We start from the raw sequence: 17,559 nt of genomic DNA on the forward strand, positions 1-17,559 counted from the left end.
ATTTATGTATATATACATGATTTGCCAAGTGCAATGTTATAAAGTAAGTACAGAACACATGGATAAATCGAATGCATTCAAATAATATCACAAACTATTATTTTATCTTTACTGAAAATTTCAATTATATTTCATCTATTATCTACCTTGATCTACTTGGGCCCTGTAAAGAATTATATTAAAATTAGTAAACAAATTATTGGTTATTATCGCCTATTGGTTGCGAAGAATTAAAAAATTTTTAATCATTTTAGTTTATTTTCAGAAAAAGCAATAAGTATCTTGAAGATTGTATTTCATCATTTTATATAATGATGAAATACATATGTAATGTGTATAAAATTGTATCTTATGCTGTCTTCTCTCATTGGTATATTCTCTCAATGCTATAGAGTCGACCAATAGAAAAGTTTGTCAAAGTGTAGGATGAATTGGTAGTTCAGCAAGCATTTAGGAGTGTGAATCATACTTTGCTCTTAAAAGTCGGATTTCTGATGCAATATTCGTTAACAAGACGTGAATGCACTGTATAAGTAGTACCATAGGATTGAGACCCGCGTGATGAAGGTGCCGATCTGTATTTAAAGGCCAAGGAAATTAATAAGTTTCATCGAGGACACCAAAGTATTTAGAGCAACTTTCAAAATGACTGAGGAAGATTCGGTATGTAATCATATAAAAGAGATATCTTTAGGATGAGTTTGTATCGTATTGGAAAAGCATGGGAGCATGATCATCTTGACATACTTTCTGATTTTTTGAAAATATGCTAAAACCTATGAATAAAAAACTGAAATTTGTCCCCATATATATGAATATTTTGTAACGAAACTTGTATAAAATAAAGATAATGCTACTTTATAGATTCCAACCTCAAAACCATGTGGATAGTATCCGAAAGAATGTACATCTATCATCAGTGTAATATCTCTTGACACATATTCCATTAGCCTGGTTGCTATAACATATTCGATGTTTATAATGCAATATACTGCAATATTTTATGATCATTAATACTCCTAAATTATTGTAATATAATATTTAATCTATAAAATATTTCGAAGCACGGTTAATGCGATATGTTTAAACAACTTTATCAAATTTTTATATGAAAATATATTTTTGTTTGAAATAATAATCATTTTGTTGTGTTAATAAAACTGCAGTGTTCTATAAATATGGTATATAAATAGAGTTTCACATAATATTTAAAGATTTATTGAAGAATTAAAAAAATTTTTAGGTATTTGATCCTACTTTGAAAAAAAAGAAGAAGAAGAAGAAAACTACTTTTGATCTTGATGCTGCATTTAATGAAGGTGGTAGTACTGGCGATGCAATGGAAGCTACTGGTGACAAAGAAAATCAGGAGCCTGAACCTTCTATGCCAGCTGAGGATGATGAAGCATTGGATTTAGAAAATTTTGGAAGAAAAAAAAAGAAGAAGAAAAAAGCATTTAATTTAGATGAACTTGATGCAGCTCTGCCTGATACAAAGAAAGAAGTGGATAACTTTATATATAACTATTATATGCATTAACAGTATATTATATTTACTTATTCATATGTTTATATATTTACTTACTTTTAAAAGGATGTTGTTGAGCAACAAACAGAGGAAGTTGTTGTGGATGATACCTTTGACTTAGATATGGACTTCTCAAAAACTAAAAAGAAGAAAAAGAAAAAAAAAGATCTTGATGAGTTAGTAGCTGAAGAAGAACGTAAGGACATTGAAGATAAAGAAAATGGTAAATATTACATATTGCAAGAGTATTATAGTTTGGGGTAACTAGTTGTTTATGTTACTCATTATTTGTTAACATGCTGCACTGAATCTGAGCGAAGTGCAGAGTATGGTAAGGGATATGTTTGCTGTTTTCTATATATATATATATATATATATGTATATATATATATCACATATAACAGTCACAAGTACATATATCATTTACACTTTCATAAATCTCGTTTTAATGCAAAACATAAAAAATGATTTCTTTTATAAAAGTTGATAAGAAAAGTTGACTTTATAAAAGTTGATTAATAATCAACTTGAAAAAAAATTGTATTGAATATTGATAATTAGAAATTTAATGTATATTAAATATTGAATAAGGATATTTCGATATACATTGCAAATAACAGGAAACAAAGTGCCCAAGGAATCGTGCCTGCAACTTGTTTTCTCTTAAACTAATATTTTGGTAGTTTCATTCAGTTATGATAACATTATTTCTGTAAATTATAGTATGATAGAGAGTCAATTATATTTATTAAAATAATGTTTTCTCTTCCTTTAAAAGCTGAATGTATCTGCTGCTGTATAATTGATCAGTAGTTCATATTTTTTACATGCGCATGTCTAATTTTGTTAATACTAGATCAAATAAGCAAACATATATATATATATAAATGTAAATAAATTTCACTTAGAAACCATAGGCAGAAAAAAGAATAGTACAATCAATGAAATTAGACATAGATTTATTTATTAAATTTTTCATTGTCTTCATCAATTTTCAATCAAATATTAAATGTGTACTATATTTACTAATAGAAGAGACCAGTTGGGTTGGTTCAGATAGAGATTATACATATGATGAACTGCTGGTAAGAGTATTTAATATTATGAGAGAAAAGAACCCTGATATGGTTGCTGGTAAAAAGCAGAAGTTCGTCATGCGTCCTCCTCAAGTAGTACGCATAGGCACCAAGAAGACATCTTTTGCTAATTTTACAGAGGTCAGTTGCATTGTGATACTTGTTTATTCTATTTATCAAACTGTAAATCCTTTCATTATTACTTATCTTTTGACTTTTTAATTCTAGATATGTAAAACACTTCATAGGCAACCAAAACACTTACTGGACTTTTTACTTGCTGAATTAGGAACTAGTGGTTCTGTTGATGGAAACAGTCAACTTATCATTAAAGGCCGTTTCCAACAGAAACAAATAGAAAATGTTCTAAGGAGATACATTAAAGAATATGTTACCTGCCACACCTGTCGCTCTCCGGACACCATTCTTCAAAAAGATACTCGACTATTTTTCTTACAGTGTGAAACTTGTGGCTCAAGATGTTCAGTAGCTAGCATAAAATCTGGTTTCCAAGTAATTATTTTTAATCTCAATATTACTAATTTTCTTGATATTAACTCTCTTAATAACTATCTTAACGACCAATTATTCATTTTAGGCCGTCACAGGAAAGCGTGCTGCTATTCGAGCAAAAACTGCCTAAAAAATTTGTCATATGTCATGTTTATCAATTTTGTAGCATAATTTTGAAATTATCAGAGATTTCTTGTGTCAGAACACAGTTTTTACTATATCTATTATCTGAACACTCATTTTTTACTTATAAAATCTGAGGACTGTCAGGATAAAAAAGAATAATTGTAAAATTTACAGCACAACACTTTTTATCAATTCGCAACAGACAAAAAGAAATTATACAAAGTACTGTTTCTGAACAAATTTTTTCAAGTTCCCCAACTATTTTTAATATTTTTATCTTACTTTTGATTTTAAAATCTTTAATATATTGTTTCCTCCTGGAATGCATATATAAAATTATATAATTTGATAGAATTTTATTTTTTTTTACGCATTTCATTCCTTTCGTAATGACCGATGCGTATTAAACACTTTCGAAAAGGCATATAATTGAATTGAACACACTATTTAAATAGCAAGAATAAAACAGTCACACGATAATACGTAATGCATTATCCATTTGTCTACCATTGTGACATCAACATCCTGTATAAAGAAAGATTAGGTATAAAATGGTATAGATTACCAGTTGTTAACAATAGATTTAAGCTGGTAACAATTTGTTATATCATTTTCTGTATACAAGAAAATTGTAACATTAAATTCAAGTACATTATTACGCATGGCCAAAAGTATTATTCCCGATATCTTTTCATGAGAAGTGTTGCAATAAAATGCAGTGACTTTTTTAAAGCGATCAATGGCTATCTTTCTTAGCTAATTTATTCAATTGTATTTACTAGGTAATAAATCTATCTTAAGAAACTTCATTACTTCTCTTATATTTCATTAATAACACTGTAAAGATATTTGTATTTATTAAGTTTAATTCTAATATACTATCGTGACTTATGGGTTGTTAGAAGTCATTTATATGCAAGTCACAAATATTTTTTATTTGAATTAATCTGATGTCAAATTTGTTTATTAGAAGCATTGGTTATAAAACGATGTGCAATTTTAATGATTACAAATGTATATTATAACGATTAACTTGAATATATATATTAAATTTGAATAATTTAGTGCTATTTATGTATATTAAATAATACAATAAAATTATGATTTTGTGATTAAAAATAAACATTGAGTTTAGTGGATGTAAAGCACTAAAATCGTATTCGTGTAAATGATTAAAAATGTATTATTTTGTTGCATCAGAACTGTTTTTTAATTCAATTATTTTCTTCTTAACATAAATACCAGTGTCTATAAGGCTTTGGAATATAGAAATTGGCATGTTCGGCATTGGGAAATCTCTGAAAGGGACCCATGCTCGTGAACCATCTTCATATTCTTTTAAATAAACTGGTTGTGAAAATACTAATCCCTTTGGAATACCAAATGAGCCTAAAAAACGTAAATTGTTTCGAATTTCCCTATTTTATTATTTGCAATTCTTGCTATTTTTATATTACCATCAGATTCAATTCCTAATGATATAATTTCATCCCCGATGCTTTTTTTATTACTGTACCATAACTTTAAAAGATCACAAATTGCTCTACATTTTGGAAAATCTTCTGATGTGCCCATTTGATATCGAAGAAGGGCCTAAAAAAATTCCTGTTGTTTCATATTATTTAAAAAAGTGCAACAAGTTATGTACCTTGCGTTTCAAATAGTTTTTATACGGATTTTTATCATGTATCTTGTAAAAAAACCACCTCAGTTCGGAATGTTGAGTTCCAAGTGGTAGTATCATATTCTCATTCGAATTTAGAGCTCTTTTATTTGGATAATAAACATCATATTTTTGAATCATATGGTGAACATCTACAAAGTGATTGATTCCTATAATTAAATGTAATTTTTTAATATATATGCAAAAAGATATAAACGAAAATATCATGGTACTCTGCTTTAATATATAAACTAACCCAAGAAGCCCCAAACAGGTGGACAACCAAAATTTTGTAGATTAAGACCAAATGAATTTACAAATGTGTATATAAGTTCCAAACCATAATGAGCACTAGCAACCACAATGTTTGTGCTTGATAATTTTGTAACAAGTTCCATCATAATATTGGCGTAAAAACATGGAAGATTCATTGAACAGAAAATTACCTTCATATGTGAAGGTGCATGTTCATTTATATGTGTACATAAATTTGCTATAACTTTATAATTACGTTGTAGCCAATTATCTGTACCTTCATATTCTTCTCTGAAAAATGCGTATGTAAATACTAATAGACATAATAGCAATGAATAAGAACAATATTAATAAATTTACCGTGTTAAACTGTCAAGGTAAATTAATATATCACAGTCTTTTAATCCATCAGGGATATTTTCCACAATATGTACTGTATTTATGCCAGCACCTATTGTTCCTGCATCTCTAAAAATTTTCCTAAGTTTAAAGAAACATCCTGGTTCATCATACAAGTTAATAACAATTCCATGAGTCATCCAGAGCTCTTTTGTCATTAGTAACTGAGGAACAAGATCGGGGCACATTGATCTTCCTGCTCCTATTATCATTATTTGACGGTATTTTTTTTGTACTTGTAAAGGTTTGCTTCTTTGTCTCTTTATATTACAAGCCTTTATTAAACGAATTTAACTTAGAAAAATGAACTCCTAATATAATATAGAAATTTTTGCTATAAAACGTTTTCATACAAATAATAAGTCTGTTTGTAATGCATCAAGTTCTTCTTTGCTTAAATATAAACTGATGTCATAATAATTATGCAACAATTCCCAAAATTGAGAACTACCTCCAATATAAGTTACATGAGATCGACTAAGTCCAATTTCTCTCCATATTAGAGGAGATTTAGTGTGAGTCCATCCATGAAGATCACACGTTTCTTTCAACCAACACTAGAAAATAAGTTTCAGAAGGAAGTATATTTATGAATAAAATAATATTAACTTACATCCCATCTTGCAGAACTTTTACTAATACTTCTGTAATGAAAATTCGGTAATATCGTAGACAAACTTTCAGCAACGAAACATATATGATTAAAAGTACAATCTTCTAAAATACCGGCTATTACAGTCAAACATCTATCTGTTGTCATTTTGTACATCAACAATTGAAAAGCGTTTAATTGCTATTCTTGTGAAAATTTTTATAAAAATCCATCAATAAAATAATAATATATTATTGTTACAACAAAATAATTTATTTATGCATAAAAAAGTATCATGTATCAAAGGCACATTTTATTATATTACTTAGTCTTAATCTTCTTTTTAACTTATATGTTGAATCATCTATTTAAAATCAACTTCATAATGTACTTATATAGTTTAACATAATATAATATTCTTAGATTATTTTATTCAAAAATTCCGTAATAAGAAACTTAAAGCCACTGTTAAGTTAGATAACAAATTCCATTTGAGTAATTAAATTTTGTCGTCATCATCATCGGATATTTCTGGTAAATCAGGATTTTTATATTGTATCCATTCTTCATCAAATATTTCAGGTGATTTACATAATTCTGGTATTTCAATCTCAATTTGTTCCAGATCTATATAAAAGATTTAGAAAACATATATATATAATATATGAAAGATATATAGTTAATGTTTAATACCTGATTCAAATCCTTCATCTTCATAAGGTACTGTTTCACATTCCTTCTTTATATGAAATTCTTTAAATTCATTTTCTATGGTTTTAGTATAAATGTCATCTGTAAAAATATATTTCTATAATTCAATTATTGTTTAAAGTTAATTACTTTTTATGAATTATAATTTAATCAAGTAACTAAATATAATACCAAATTCAAGTTGCATATCATAATATGGTGCTAGACTTTCTGGCTCTGGGTATGATTTGTGAATATTACTTTTTATTGGTAATGGTTTCTTAAAAATACTTTCACCATATGATTCTGATAATTTTATATTTTTTGTATTAGATACTTTTTTTGGAGATACATCCTTCATTCTGTTGTAAGATACAGTTGGTTTCTATAAAAAATTAGAAAGGTATTATATATCCTATTTACACAAGTTTGCAATGAGTTGTACCTTTAATAAAATATTTCTCTTGAGTGATATTACTTGGTAGCTGTCGTCTAACTGTGTTAGTTTAGGCTTTAATAATTCTTGTTGTTTACTGGGAGTACTACTGTGTACAGTAGTAGAAACATTTAAGTCAGACTTAGATCTAATTGACAGTCCTTTTGGTTTTGATCGACTAACATTTTTTAGAGGAGTATCATTTGTACCAAGAGAAGTTTTTGATCTTGCCAAAGGCTTCATAGCTGGATCTATAATAGTTCTATTATTAATATATTTAAAGAATTAAAGCAGTTAGCATAAACCATTAATTTAAAATAATATTTATATAAAACAAAGAAAATGTTAATATTAACCCCACGTATTTTTGTTTTTACCTTTGTGAAGTTCCGATACTTCACCGAACAAATTAAATATGTTTGCCATTTATAAAAATTTATATGAAAAATAAACCCAAAATGATTAGAAAGATATTCTGAATCTAAAGGAAATAATTTAATGTTTCTAACTCCGCTTTTGAAAAATCTGTTCTCACTTCTTTTTCATAAGCTTTCCGTTTAATTTAAATAACAGTCTCTAAGCGAAACTAGGGAAAATTGGTCACACTGAATTCTTAAATTACTAAAAGTTTTTTTTAGGTATAAAACAAAATTGGTAGAATAAAAAAAAAAATACGAAAATACTATTTTATTACTACGAGAATATATCTATATTGCATTCATCAATTATAATTATTTATGATAAAGTAAAATTAAAACATTTTTATTGTCTTTAGCCTATAAGGATCAATGAAGTTTACACAAGAACGTATTTATTCATAATATAATTTATTAAAAGAGACAAAGAATAATTTGTAGCAAATATTTCATTAGGATAAATTACATTGATAATATATATAATATATATTTTTACATGTATAATGATTTATCTGTCTTAAGGCCTCTAAAATATATAGACAACCAAAAGCTACCAACTGTTTACAGCGGAATGCTTTGATTAATGAATTAATACAATAAATTGATCACGTGTATGTACAATTATTTACTATATATAGGTATCAATGAAAGAATTTAATCTTTTCATAGAACCCAAACTAAAAAATGCTATGCAAAGCTATAGAACAGATTGAAGTCATACTCAAGATGTAACATTTTGTTGGATATCTACGAAACAAAAATACATTAAATGCAATATATTCTTTCATTGATACATATACAATTAAGTAAAATGTTTATAAATGCTAGATTCTTTTCATAAATAATTCCTTTGAGTTGTAGCAAAAAAAAAGGATATTATTTAGTGGAAATTTGAGTTTAGTTTCATGTCAATATCATTATGATGTCTACATGTTTTTACAATAAAACAGTCTGTTGATCTCGCTTGTATACCGGTAAGATGTAAACAGGTTCTTTTCATATTAACATTAACATCAACATTGTTTTAACTTCACATGCTTTTGGTTTTCTTAAGCCATTCTAATACTCTGAATTATTTGGAATACAGCTGAAAATTAGAAAATTTAACTTATATATAGATTTGAACATTCTTTTTTATGTATTTTATGTTTACTGAAAATTTATATTTAAATTATGTTAAACTTACCAGAACCACATACAACAAAGAGGAAGAGTGCTAATAGACAAGGTCCAACTGGAGATCCTTCATCTTGTGGTTTCTACAAGTACAATAATTATTACATACCATTGTAACTTCAGTTATTATTACCAGACACAGCTTGTAATTTGATATAATCAGTTAAATAAATAGATTTATAATAAAATGAAATTTATATAGTGTTTTACAGCTCATATTTACTTCATAAAAGATGTATAAATTAGTTAAATAATTGATTTCAAATTTGTAGCATAGATTCATGTCACATATGGTACAATTATCAATCTATTAATTTGTTACTTTTTACTACTATCACAAAATTTTAAATCAAAAACATTTTTCGAAGATCTAACTATGCTAGCCGAAACATGTATAACATAAAATTAAAAATATGAAACAATAATATTATCATAAATGTCATTGCATATGCAATCAATTTGGTAACCTTATTATAGTTTATAACCTCAAAATTGGAAACGAAAATAATTGTTTATTTTTACACAATTAACATATTTTAATCATCTTACTTTATAGATAACTATTAAAATAAATTTTATCAAACAATAGAACACAGCATACCGATGACTTTGGAACATTTCCACGAAGTGTGATGTTTTTTGTAGCTCTTTCGTTTGCGATACGCATTCTTTGTTTTGGTGCCATTTTTGCTGCTTTTTATTTATTGGAAGTGTTAAGTTTATAACTTGAAATAAAATGGAAAACAATTTAAACAGTATTTCAGTCACTGTACATCTACAATAATATGTAAAATTCTTGTAATAATAAATAGTTATGTATACTACACTCCGAACTGCTGCGTCGACGAGTACGCTTTGACACGTGAATACTTCTGAATGTACGACAGAGCTCTTAGTGCCACACTGGCACCATCAGAATCAATTCAACAATTATACTTTTTGTAATCCTGATCTTTTTTGAATCCTTTAATTATACATACAGATTGCCATATTATATCATTACTTATTTAATCAGTGATTACAAATAACATATTCATTGTGATATAATATTTTACATGAAATACTTTTGAGCAACGTAGTATTTTTTTCAAATACGAATATCACGGTCTTATCCTAAATTCAAATAAGCGACTTTTTTCCGTGCGATATGACTGTGATCATATGTCATTTTTTGAGTTCTCAGTTAAGAACAATAAAGACATATGATCCGCGCTATATCGCGTGGAAAAAGGTCACCCATCTGCATTGGGTTTTATATACACGTCTAGGTATGGTCATATAAGCAGATCTGGACACTCCTATACCGAAAGCATTGACAAAACTGTTTGTTTTATTGAGTCGACAAAAATCAAGATGGTAGATAAGAAAAGGTCTTGTTCTGCGCATGCATAACGCGACATATCAGTGAATGTATAATGATGTATACGACTGTGAGCCCCTCTATAGGAGTTGTCCGATCGCACGATCGTATGCAATATACTGCTCGTGCCCAACTGCGATCATGACGAATATAATAGTATTCTACTAATTAAACATCACTATTCCCATTATTCCTTAAAAACTACTTTCAGAGCTCAGCATTATATTTGTTTTTTTTATTTCATTTGTCCTATTTCTTATATTCTATCATTCAATTGCTTTTATACAAACTACTGACCTTAAAATTTCAATATCTTTGTCGATTTTCTACCTATTTCACGTAAGGTTAAAGCTTTTATATAAACATAAGTTCTTCCTTAGATCGTAGGCCACAGGTCGGAATTTATCCAATTAACAAGGTAAAATTCCAGCTGGCGAGATAACACTATAATATAGGTAGATAAAGATCAATGGTGTATAAATAAAAATAGATTATATTTTTGTTGTACGTAGAAATTTTATATTTCTTAGAACTGCTACGTTTAATAACAAACTGTATGTTCATTCAAATATTCTCATTGATATTTGTCGCTCGATGCATCGCATTAGGATAAACACATTCACTGCCATTCCTAAATTCCACAATGCTCACAATTTATTTTTTTTCTCAGCAACGCTTAAACGTGTTCTTAGATATTTAACCGCGTGAAGAGGATCACAAGTAAAAAACCGGTTATAGACTCACAATACTTTACATTTTATCAATGCATTCACATTTCAGAAACCATTCATTTAAAATAAAGACTATTCATATCAAAGAAAACATGTGATACATAACCAACAGTAAAAAAATTTCGTATTATCCACATTCTTTCTTTAATTCTACTGTCTAGCTTACCTATAAATTAACGTTACTCGAATTATTGGTAATCAAGTGTTATTGTATATAACTAAAATCTCAATTCAGAGTCACACAACTGGGGTACTGTTTCTAATTATGCTAACTAAAGTATATCCCTTGCATTCTGGATAGATCGTATCGAAAATTTATACTGTACAATTTATACCTAATAACATGTGTCTTCTTTCTTTCATTTATTTCAGTTTCGACTTATTCCATTTTCGCAATCATAATTATTAGCATTCGTTGGTGTTTTGGAATGTTAATATTTTTGATCAAGAATTCAGATATTTGTATTTGTTGATATATATTCTGAAAGAGGCAATGAGATTCCTTAAACATTTTTCAAATTTATACAACTTTCTTTCTATAAACCCCCCGAAAAAAGAATAATCAACAAGTTTCTAGTAAATCCAACAAACAAATAAAAAATTGAGCAACGTTATAAAGTTATCTGTTTTAAGAGTACAAAAGTAATTCTCAAATATTACATAATTATCGGATCTTGCATTTTGTGTAATACCGAATTGTGACTCATGAGATGAATATTATATATGACTGTTTGAATAATTGGCGAACTATTTGTTTCACAGATGTGTAATGTACTGTACTATAGGACCCATCTTCACAACTAAATTACAACAAATAAATTAATCATTTTTTTTTTAAATGAAAATATTATTATGATATTACATCAATAGACGTAAAATGATAAAATATTCACTGAATATTTTGAAGAAACATAATGATGTACCAAATATTTCTTTTTAAATATTTACGCTACACTTCATTGACATTAGTATGTTATTGATGCCGGTTTAATAGTCTCTCCGACATGTTATATTTGCGCGTCATAACGAATAATGTAAATAACTTAAACTACCAAAAAGAGTCCTACTTTATAAAGACCGGCAGGTTTCACTCTGTATGTTCTCAATTTAATCCATCTTAGACGTTACACTAGCATTGTGCTTTAGTCTATTTTAACTGTAGAGTAGATCTTTCGTACAAATGCATTAGTACCAACGTAACCAACTGTTCCACACATTATACCCAGGGCAAGACTGAACAATGCCATGTAACCAAAGTAAAAGGCTGTTTGGAAGAGACCGTACATTCTGGAAAAAAGAAAGTTTGAAATGTAATTTTATTTTTTAATCAATGTAATCGAGCATTATAAACTTACTTAGTTTTAAAGAAGAAGTAATAAAAGGAATATATGTAGACGTAACCAGCGGTTGAGGCGGCCGATAAGAAACTTGTCCACTGCCTATAAAACAAAATAGTATATATAAATGAAGAAATAATCATTGCTAAACAATATACGTAATAAACAGTAAGACAATGCTTACCATCGATAATCTTCGGCGTTTAACAAGAAGTATGTACATACGATAGTAACACAAACAGTTACTATCATTAGAATAACGAATACTAGTAACATAAATCCATAAACATAATAAATTTTATATGCCCAGAATGAGGTAAAAATAAAATACCTAAAAAAGGATAAAACAATTGTAATATAATAATTTTACAGTATGTAAATGATGAAGCTTACATTTCAATGAATATCGATCCAAAGGGCAAGATACCACCAAGCATTATAATAACGAGTGGTTCCATAAACCATTTCTTTTCAGGAATAGGTCGAGGTACCGCGTTAACTCTGCATGGTGCGTCCGGTGTCCCAGCTAAGTTACGGCCTAATATGGTTCCAACTAATGTCAATGGTAATATAACAAATATACAAATACATGTTACTGCTACCTGTAAATAAAATATTCTTGTTAGTACATACAAGATACGTATATATATATACAAATGAATGTGTACTATGTAAATAATACTTTCCATAGAACCAAATGGTATAGCACGGCTAGCGTGATAATACATTGCAATGAAGTTAATGAAGAATGCAGTGCCACAGACAATAAGAGGTAACATAAAGGCACTGAGAATCATTTGTTTGATCCAAATACGTCCTCCCATACGTGCATATAAACCTCCTCCCGCATAACCATTTATAGGTGATGTTGCAGCATACACAAATATTGCTATTGATAACATCGATCCTCTTTCTGTATACGGATCTCCGAGGATAGCAAAAATAATAACACTAAGTACAACCACAGTAACCTAGGGTAAAAAGTCAAATTTAAAGTAAAAGAGCCTATTAGTACACGTTTCTTAAAAATGTACTATCCTAAAAATATTTATTATTAAATTTGTAAATTTTGTATTATTAAAGTAATTACTTGATAGCCTGCACCTATTAGAGCTGAAAAAAGCATTGCATGACTAGCTGGTCTAAATACATCTCCATGAACTTGTTTCCATCCATATTCATCTCCTAAATCTCGCTCCATATCATCCATTTCTTCATCCCTACTATATCTAGCATAATCTTTCCTTAACGTACGCATTAAAATCATTGAAACAAGCCCAACAAGAAATATTACCATCATAAAACTATTAAAAATACTGAACCAATGAATCTAGAAAAGATAAAGAACAATGATCAGTTTAGTAGTAATGTATAATTTTTAAAGCAATAGTATTAATAATGCTTGCTTAAATTCCAATTTGTTCAATGAATAATCGTGTAACAGATAAAAATTTTATTCTGAAAATATTCTCTTGTTTCATGACAAGGAACAAGAATTGATCTAATGAGAGAAAGCAAGAAAGACAATACCTCTCACTTACTCTTGCTATATCTATTTAGTGTCTTTGTCAATATGTTTACGTTACATTGAGCTCAAATTTATGCAAACATTGCCAGAATACTTACTCTGTGTTGGAAAAAATTAGGATCAAGATATTTATCAAATCTGTCTTCAAATTTAACATTACTCTTCTTCCAGTTAACTTCATAACTGAAAGAGATAGCTGCATCTTGCACCAGTTTTACTTTATTTTCACTTGTCAAATTTACATCAACTATTTGCTTTCCATTATATCCTATATCAAACTTCTTATGTGTCCAAATGTAATAAGATACAACTCCATTATTTTCTTCTGGTTCTCCCACAACACCTAAATATTTTACAATAATCAATTGATATAATAGTAACACATTTTAGTATTGGAAAAAGGAAAACATTACCCCATATTGGTAGATCATCCATATACATCTTATACCAATATTGATTCTTCACTGCATATATGAAAGCTTTTTCACTTTCTTCTGTTAATTTTATTTGACAATAGTCCATTTTGGCGATATCAGCTATGAGATAACCAAGTATATACGTATGTATTATATATATTACCCACATAAATACCTATATAATAATATTTATCAGTAATTAATAAAACTAAAATACCCTTAAATTCAATTTCCAGGCCACTAAATTTGAGTTCGATGCCTTGCAGTGCCTCAGAAAAGGTCTCATGATAATGATTAATGACATCTTTTGTACCCATACAAAAAGGTAATGAATAATATGAATAAGTTTCTTGACGGTTGTGATATGGTCCAACTGTACTCATCCATAGTACAACCTCATCATTATCTTCATACTGGAAAGAAAATACATCTGGTAATACACATTCCTCTTATATGTAATAAAATACAATTAACATGTCTATACATCATAGTAGAACGAATCAATCTCTAACAAGTAATAAAAAAACCACCTATTAAACTACACCACTTGTAGAAAAGATAAAGAACAAAGGTAGTTTATCACAAAAAGTAATGTAAATAAGAATATATGAATGGACAATATATTTTCCACGTCAAAGCTTTATGGTAAGATAAGGAAAGAACGAATTGTAATAAAAGAATATAAAATGTGGACATTGTAAAGTCAACAAGGACACGAATGTAATGTATTTGCCACTTTGACATTTTGAAAATATGTCAATTCTGAATACTTACGATGTGAGTGTGCTCGTCAGGACGGGCAAAGGGGAGTAGGCTAAGCGCCAGAAAGTGGAATAACAATCGAGCCCGACACATGTTCACCGTGACGGGAAGGCGCACTAGGCGCCTTATGTTAATACAGACAGAAATTCAAAGATATTTGACGATGAAAACACTCCATAGATTTACAGAAAAAAATTTACGTAGCAGAAACACCGGACGGACAGGCACCAATGGACACGTATTAAATTACGATGATGACACTCGGAGCGGCCGCTAATACGCGCTAGCTATTAAGAATGTTAGTTCACTATCATAGTAGATGGCGCTTTTACTAAGGTTCAAGTTGCAATAAGCTACTATTCATCATAAAGGCTGTTCCAATGAACTCAAAGTATGAATTCAAAGATCCAAAAGAAACACATTGAAATTAAACTGTGTTTGCAAATAATATTATGCACATATTTTAAGATTGAATTAATTTACTAAACAGTCGTATATTCACAATTATATATGGAAAAATTAGAAATTATTGTGACACAACTAGTTTAAACAAAATCAAAGATATACATTTATTTTTTTATACACTTTTTATTATAATTACAATTAATAAAAATCAAAATATTGTTATTACTATTCTTCGGGCCAAGGTTTTCCTATGCCTTGAGACGCACCCATTCTTGATGGATCTTGACTTGGATAATGTATTGGAGTTGTTCCAGGTGGAAAAATAGGTGTTGCAGTGGCAGCTGCCATTTGAGGTGGGAACATAAATTGGGGAGCAACTGGTGGAGGTGGAATCATCATTGGTGGCATCATGCCAGGAGTAGTTTGTAGATTGAAAAAATTATTTCCCATGCTTTCTGGTGGAGGTGGTAGAGCACCTGGTAAACCTGGCACAGGCTCCAAGATTTCTCTAGTTGCTTCTGCTGCGGATACAGTTTGCCTTCCTTGTGAACGTCCCCACTTAATTGTTAATCTTCGCCCTCCTAATATTAGTTTGTTAAATGTTCTTTCTGCTGCTGCTTCTGCAGCACTTCTCTGTGTGTACTGAATGAAAGCACACTGTTGACGAGGAACCATAGTAACGGAGCGTATTTCACCGTATTGATAAAAATGATCGCGTAATTGTTTTTCTGTTAAAACATCGCCTAAGTTGCCAACATAGAGAGTTGTAATGGATTTATCCTCTGGTGGATCTAACTTAGGCATAGCTGCAGCTCGGCGCATTAATTTATCAGCAACAGGGTCGTTAACTCCGTAATAACGATCTTTGATATTTTGATCAGCTAATGGATCATCTGGATCAGTAGGTTTCTCATGACGATATGGACACTCTTCTCCTCTTTTACACTCTCCTTTAACCCAAAAAGAACAAATATGTGGCCTGTTTCTTTTGTAATAAGGACTAGTCCTTGCCAGCTTCATCAACAAATCACTAGCAGCTGCAGATTTACCAACAGCACCTGCTGGTGATGTGGGATCTATTTTTCCAATTTCGCTGTCTATATTTTGTACATAATATTCCTTGTTTACATCTGATCTGGGCAAGTCATCTTTGATCTTGAGTGCTGCATCGCGTACTTGAATTGGTAAACCATATTCTAAATCAAGTAAACATGTCTGACACACATTTTTCAAGCGACTACAAGTCTGACAAACTTCTGTCTTTTTGAACCGCATTCTTGCACCAGGACACCACCTAAATACTGTAAATGGACGCATGCATATTTTGCATTCTTTTCCGTATCTTTCTTTTGTCTACAAATATAATTAAAAAAAAATATTATGTTAGGCACAAATAAATATTTCTTATAAAAATCGAAATTCAAATTTTGACGTAATTAACTTACCATACGAATGTACGGATTGTCACCTAAACAAGTTTGACATAATATTGGGAATTCCTATAAGGAAAGAAATAAACAAATGTTTAAATGTATCAAATTCACGATTATGTTATAATCCAGATTTTACTTACGGCATCTTCCCAATTTTGCCTATTATACATATTCGTTGTCTTTGAAGTAGCCATTTTACTGCTTGTTTAATTTATAAAACCCTTGATGAATGTTACAACGACACTAATGTTTATAATTCAATGGCGATTGGCGACAGACAGCAGACAAAGAATGCTCTACGTCCGTCGCCTACCTCATTGAACACGATCTTATCCTGCCAATAAAATTATGTTAGTTTTCACGAAATCTTTGTTAGCAAACTTAATTTTGGCCAGCCAATCAAGTCAAGAGAAAGAAGTACTAAAACAGCTATGAACCAATAAAGGACATTCTTTATATTTTTTATATTTTATGAAATTAAAAGATTTTTTAAAATTGTACAATAGCCTCTTTTGTATAGTCTTGTATTAACTAACAATTAAATTTTTATGATAATAGCATTGTATTTCAACATTAAAAATGTTTATAATTGTATTATCTTTATCTAATAACATAAGTAAGATTGAGAAGGTTCCTTAAGGTACAATAGTAATACATTTTTGAACGCTTAAAATAGGTTAGTACGAAAGTAGTAATAAACTGTACCGTTAGGAGTCA

At 29.3% G+C, this 17,559-nt stretch overlaps 6 protein-coding genes across 10 annotated transcripts; 1 reads left to right on the forward strand and 5 right to left on the reverse strand.

The window, feature by feature from the left end:
• Window positions 1–388: 388 nt before the first annotated feature.
• Window positions 389–4,052, forward strand: LOC126920866 (eukaryotic translation initiation factor 2 subunit 2). 2 transcript variants are annotated; one of them, XM_050731735.1, is made up of 7 exons: window positions 389–663; window positions 1,244–1,504; window positions 1,595–1,751; window positions 1,827–1,859; window positions 2,561–2,745; window positions 2,833–3,117; window positions 3,203–4,052. In XM_050731735.1, the coding sequence occupies exons 1-7, from the start codon at window positions 646–648 to the stop codon at window positions 3,245–3,247; spliced, it is 984 nt and encodes a 327-aa protein (XP_050587692.1). In that variant the 5' UTR covers window positions 389–645; the 3' UTR covers window positions 3,248–4,052. The 2 variants fall into 2 exon arrangements, with proteins under 2 accessions (XP_050587692.1, XP_050587690.1); XM_050731733.1 differs by lacking the exon at window positions 1,827–1,859 and having other exon boundaries at window positions 409–663.
• A 350-nt stretch (window positions 4,053–4,402) lies between these two features.
• On the reverse strand, window positions 4,403–6,361 carry LOC126920880 (putative malate dehydrogenase 1B). Its single transcript, XM_050731760.1, has 7 exons — window positions 6,174–6,361; window positions 5,914–6,117; window positions 5,522–5,835; window positions 5,163–5,452; window positions 4,892–5,076; window positions 4,701–4,836; window positions 4,403–4,632 (listed from the first exon to the last, which is right to left on the reverse strand). Exons 1-7 carry the CDS (start codon window positions 6,327–6,329, stop codon window positions 4,427–4,429), a joined length of 1,491 nt encoding a protein of 496 aa, XP_050587717.1. The 5' UTR covers window positions 6,330–6,361; the 3' UTR covers window positions 4,403–4,426.
• A 42-nt stretch (window positions 6,362–6,403) lies between these two features.
• On the reverse strand, window positions 6,404–7,866 carry LOC126920871 (uncharacterized). 2 transcript variants are annotated; one of them, XM_050731747.1, is made up of 5 exons: window positions 7,656–7,866; window positions 7,321–7,529; window positions 7,035–7,227; window positions 6,846–6,944; window positions 6,404–6,779 (listed from the first exon to the last, which is right to left on the reverse strand). In XM_050731747.1, exons 1-5 carry the CDS (start codon window positions 7,702–7,704, stop codon window positions 6,652–6,654), a joined length of 678 nt encoding a protein of 225 aa, XP_050587704.1. In that variant the 5' UTR covers window positions 7,705–7,866; the 3' UTR covers window positions 6,404–6,651. The 2 variants fall into 2 exon arrangements, with proteins under 2 accessions (XP_050587704.1, XP_050587703.1); XM_050731746.1 differs by having other exon boundaries at window positions 7,288–7,529; window positions 7,656–7,865.
• A 220-nt stretch (window positions 7,867–8,086) lies between these two features.
• On the reverse strand, window positions 8,087–9,764 carry LOC126920878 (stress-associated endoplasmic reticulum protein 2). Its single transcript, XM_050731758.1, has 3 exons — window positions 9,472–9,764; window positions 8,881–8,953; window positions 8,087–8,781 (listed from the first exon to the last, which is right to left on the reverse strand). The coding sequence occupies exons 1-3, from the start codon at window positions 9,553–9,555 to the stop codon at window positions 8,744–8,746; spliced, it is 195 nt and encodes a 64-aa protein (XP_050587715.1). The 5' UTR covers window positions 9,556–9,764; the 3' UTR covers window positions 8,087–8,743.
• Window positions 9,765–10,721: 957 nt separating this feature from the next.
• On the reverse strand, window positions 10,722–15,315 carry LOC126920845 (transmembrane 9 superfamily member 3). Of its 2 annotated transcripts, none has more exons than XM_050731666.1 (10): window positions 15,017–15,315; window positions 14,460–14,655; window positions 14,240–14,362; window positions 13,925–14,169; window positions 13,389–13,628; window positions 12,984–13,269; window positions 12,692–12,899; window positions 12,483–12,629; window positions 12,317–12,400; window positions 10,722–12,248 (listed from the first exon to the last, which is right to left on the reverse strand). In XM_050731666.1, exons 1-10 carry the CDS (start codon window positions 15,095–15,097, stop codon window positions 12,104–12,106), a joined length of 1,755 nt encoding a protein of 584 aa, XP_050587623.1. In that variant the 5' UTR covers window positions 15,098–15,315; the 3' UTR covers window positions 10,722–12,103. The 2 variants fall into 2 exon arrangements, with proteins under 2 accessions (XP_050587623.1, XP_050587622.1); XM_050731665.1 differs by having other exon boundaries at window positions 12,692–12,896; window positions 12,981–13,269; window positions 15,017–15,314.
• Window positions 15,316–15,548: 233 nt separating this feature from the next.
• On the reverse strand, window positions 15,549–17,194 carry LOC126920855 (pre-mRNA-splicing factor RBM22). Of its 2 annotated transcripts, none has more exons than XM_050731711.1 (3): window positions 16,983–17,194; window positions 16,855–16,908; window positions 15,549–16,710 (listed from the first exon to the last, which is right to left on the reverse strand). In XM_050731711.1, exon 3 carries the CDS (start codon window positions 16,682–16,684, stop codon window positions 15,635–15,637), a length of 1,050 nt encoding a protein of 349 aa, XP_050587668.1. In that variant the 5' UTR covers window positions 16,685–16,710; window positions 16,855–16,908; window positions 16,983–17,194; the 3' UTR covers window positions 15,549–15,634. The 2 variants fall into 2 exon arrangements, with proteins under 2 accessions (XP_050587668.1, XP_050587667.1); XM_050731710.1 differs by having other exon boundaries at window positions 15,549–16,762; window positions 16,983–17,193.
• Between the last annotated feature and the right edge of the window lie 365 nt (window positions 17,195–17,559).

Source organism: Bombus affinis, chromosome 10, assembly GCF_024516045.1.
Source record: "Bombus affinis isolate iyBomAffi1 chromosome 10, iyBomAffi1.2, whole genome shotgun sequence".
Lineage (NCBI taxonomy): Eukaryota > Metazoa > Arthropoda > Insecta > Hymenoptera > Apidae > Bombus > Bombus affinis.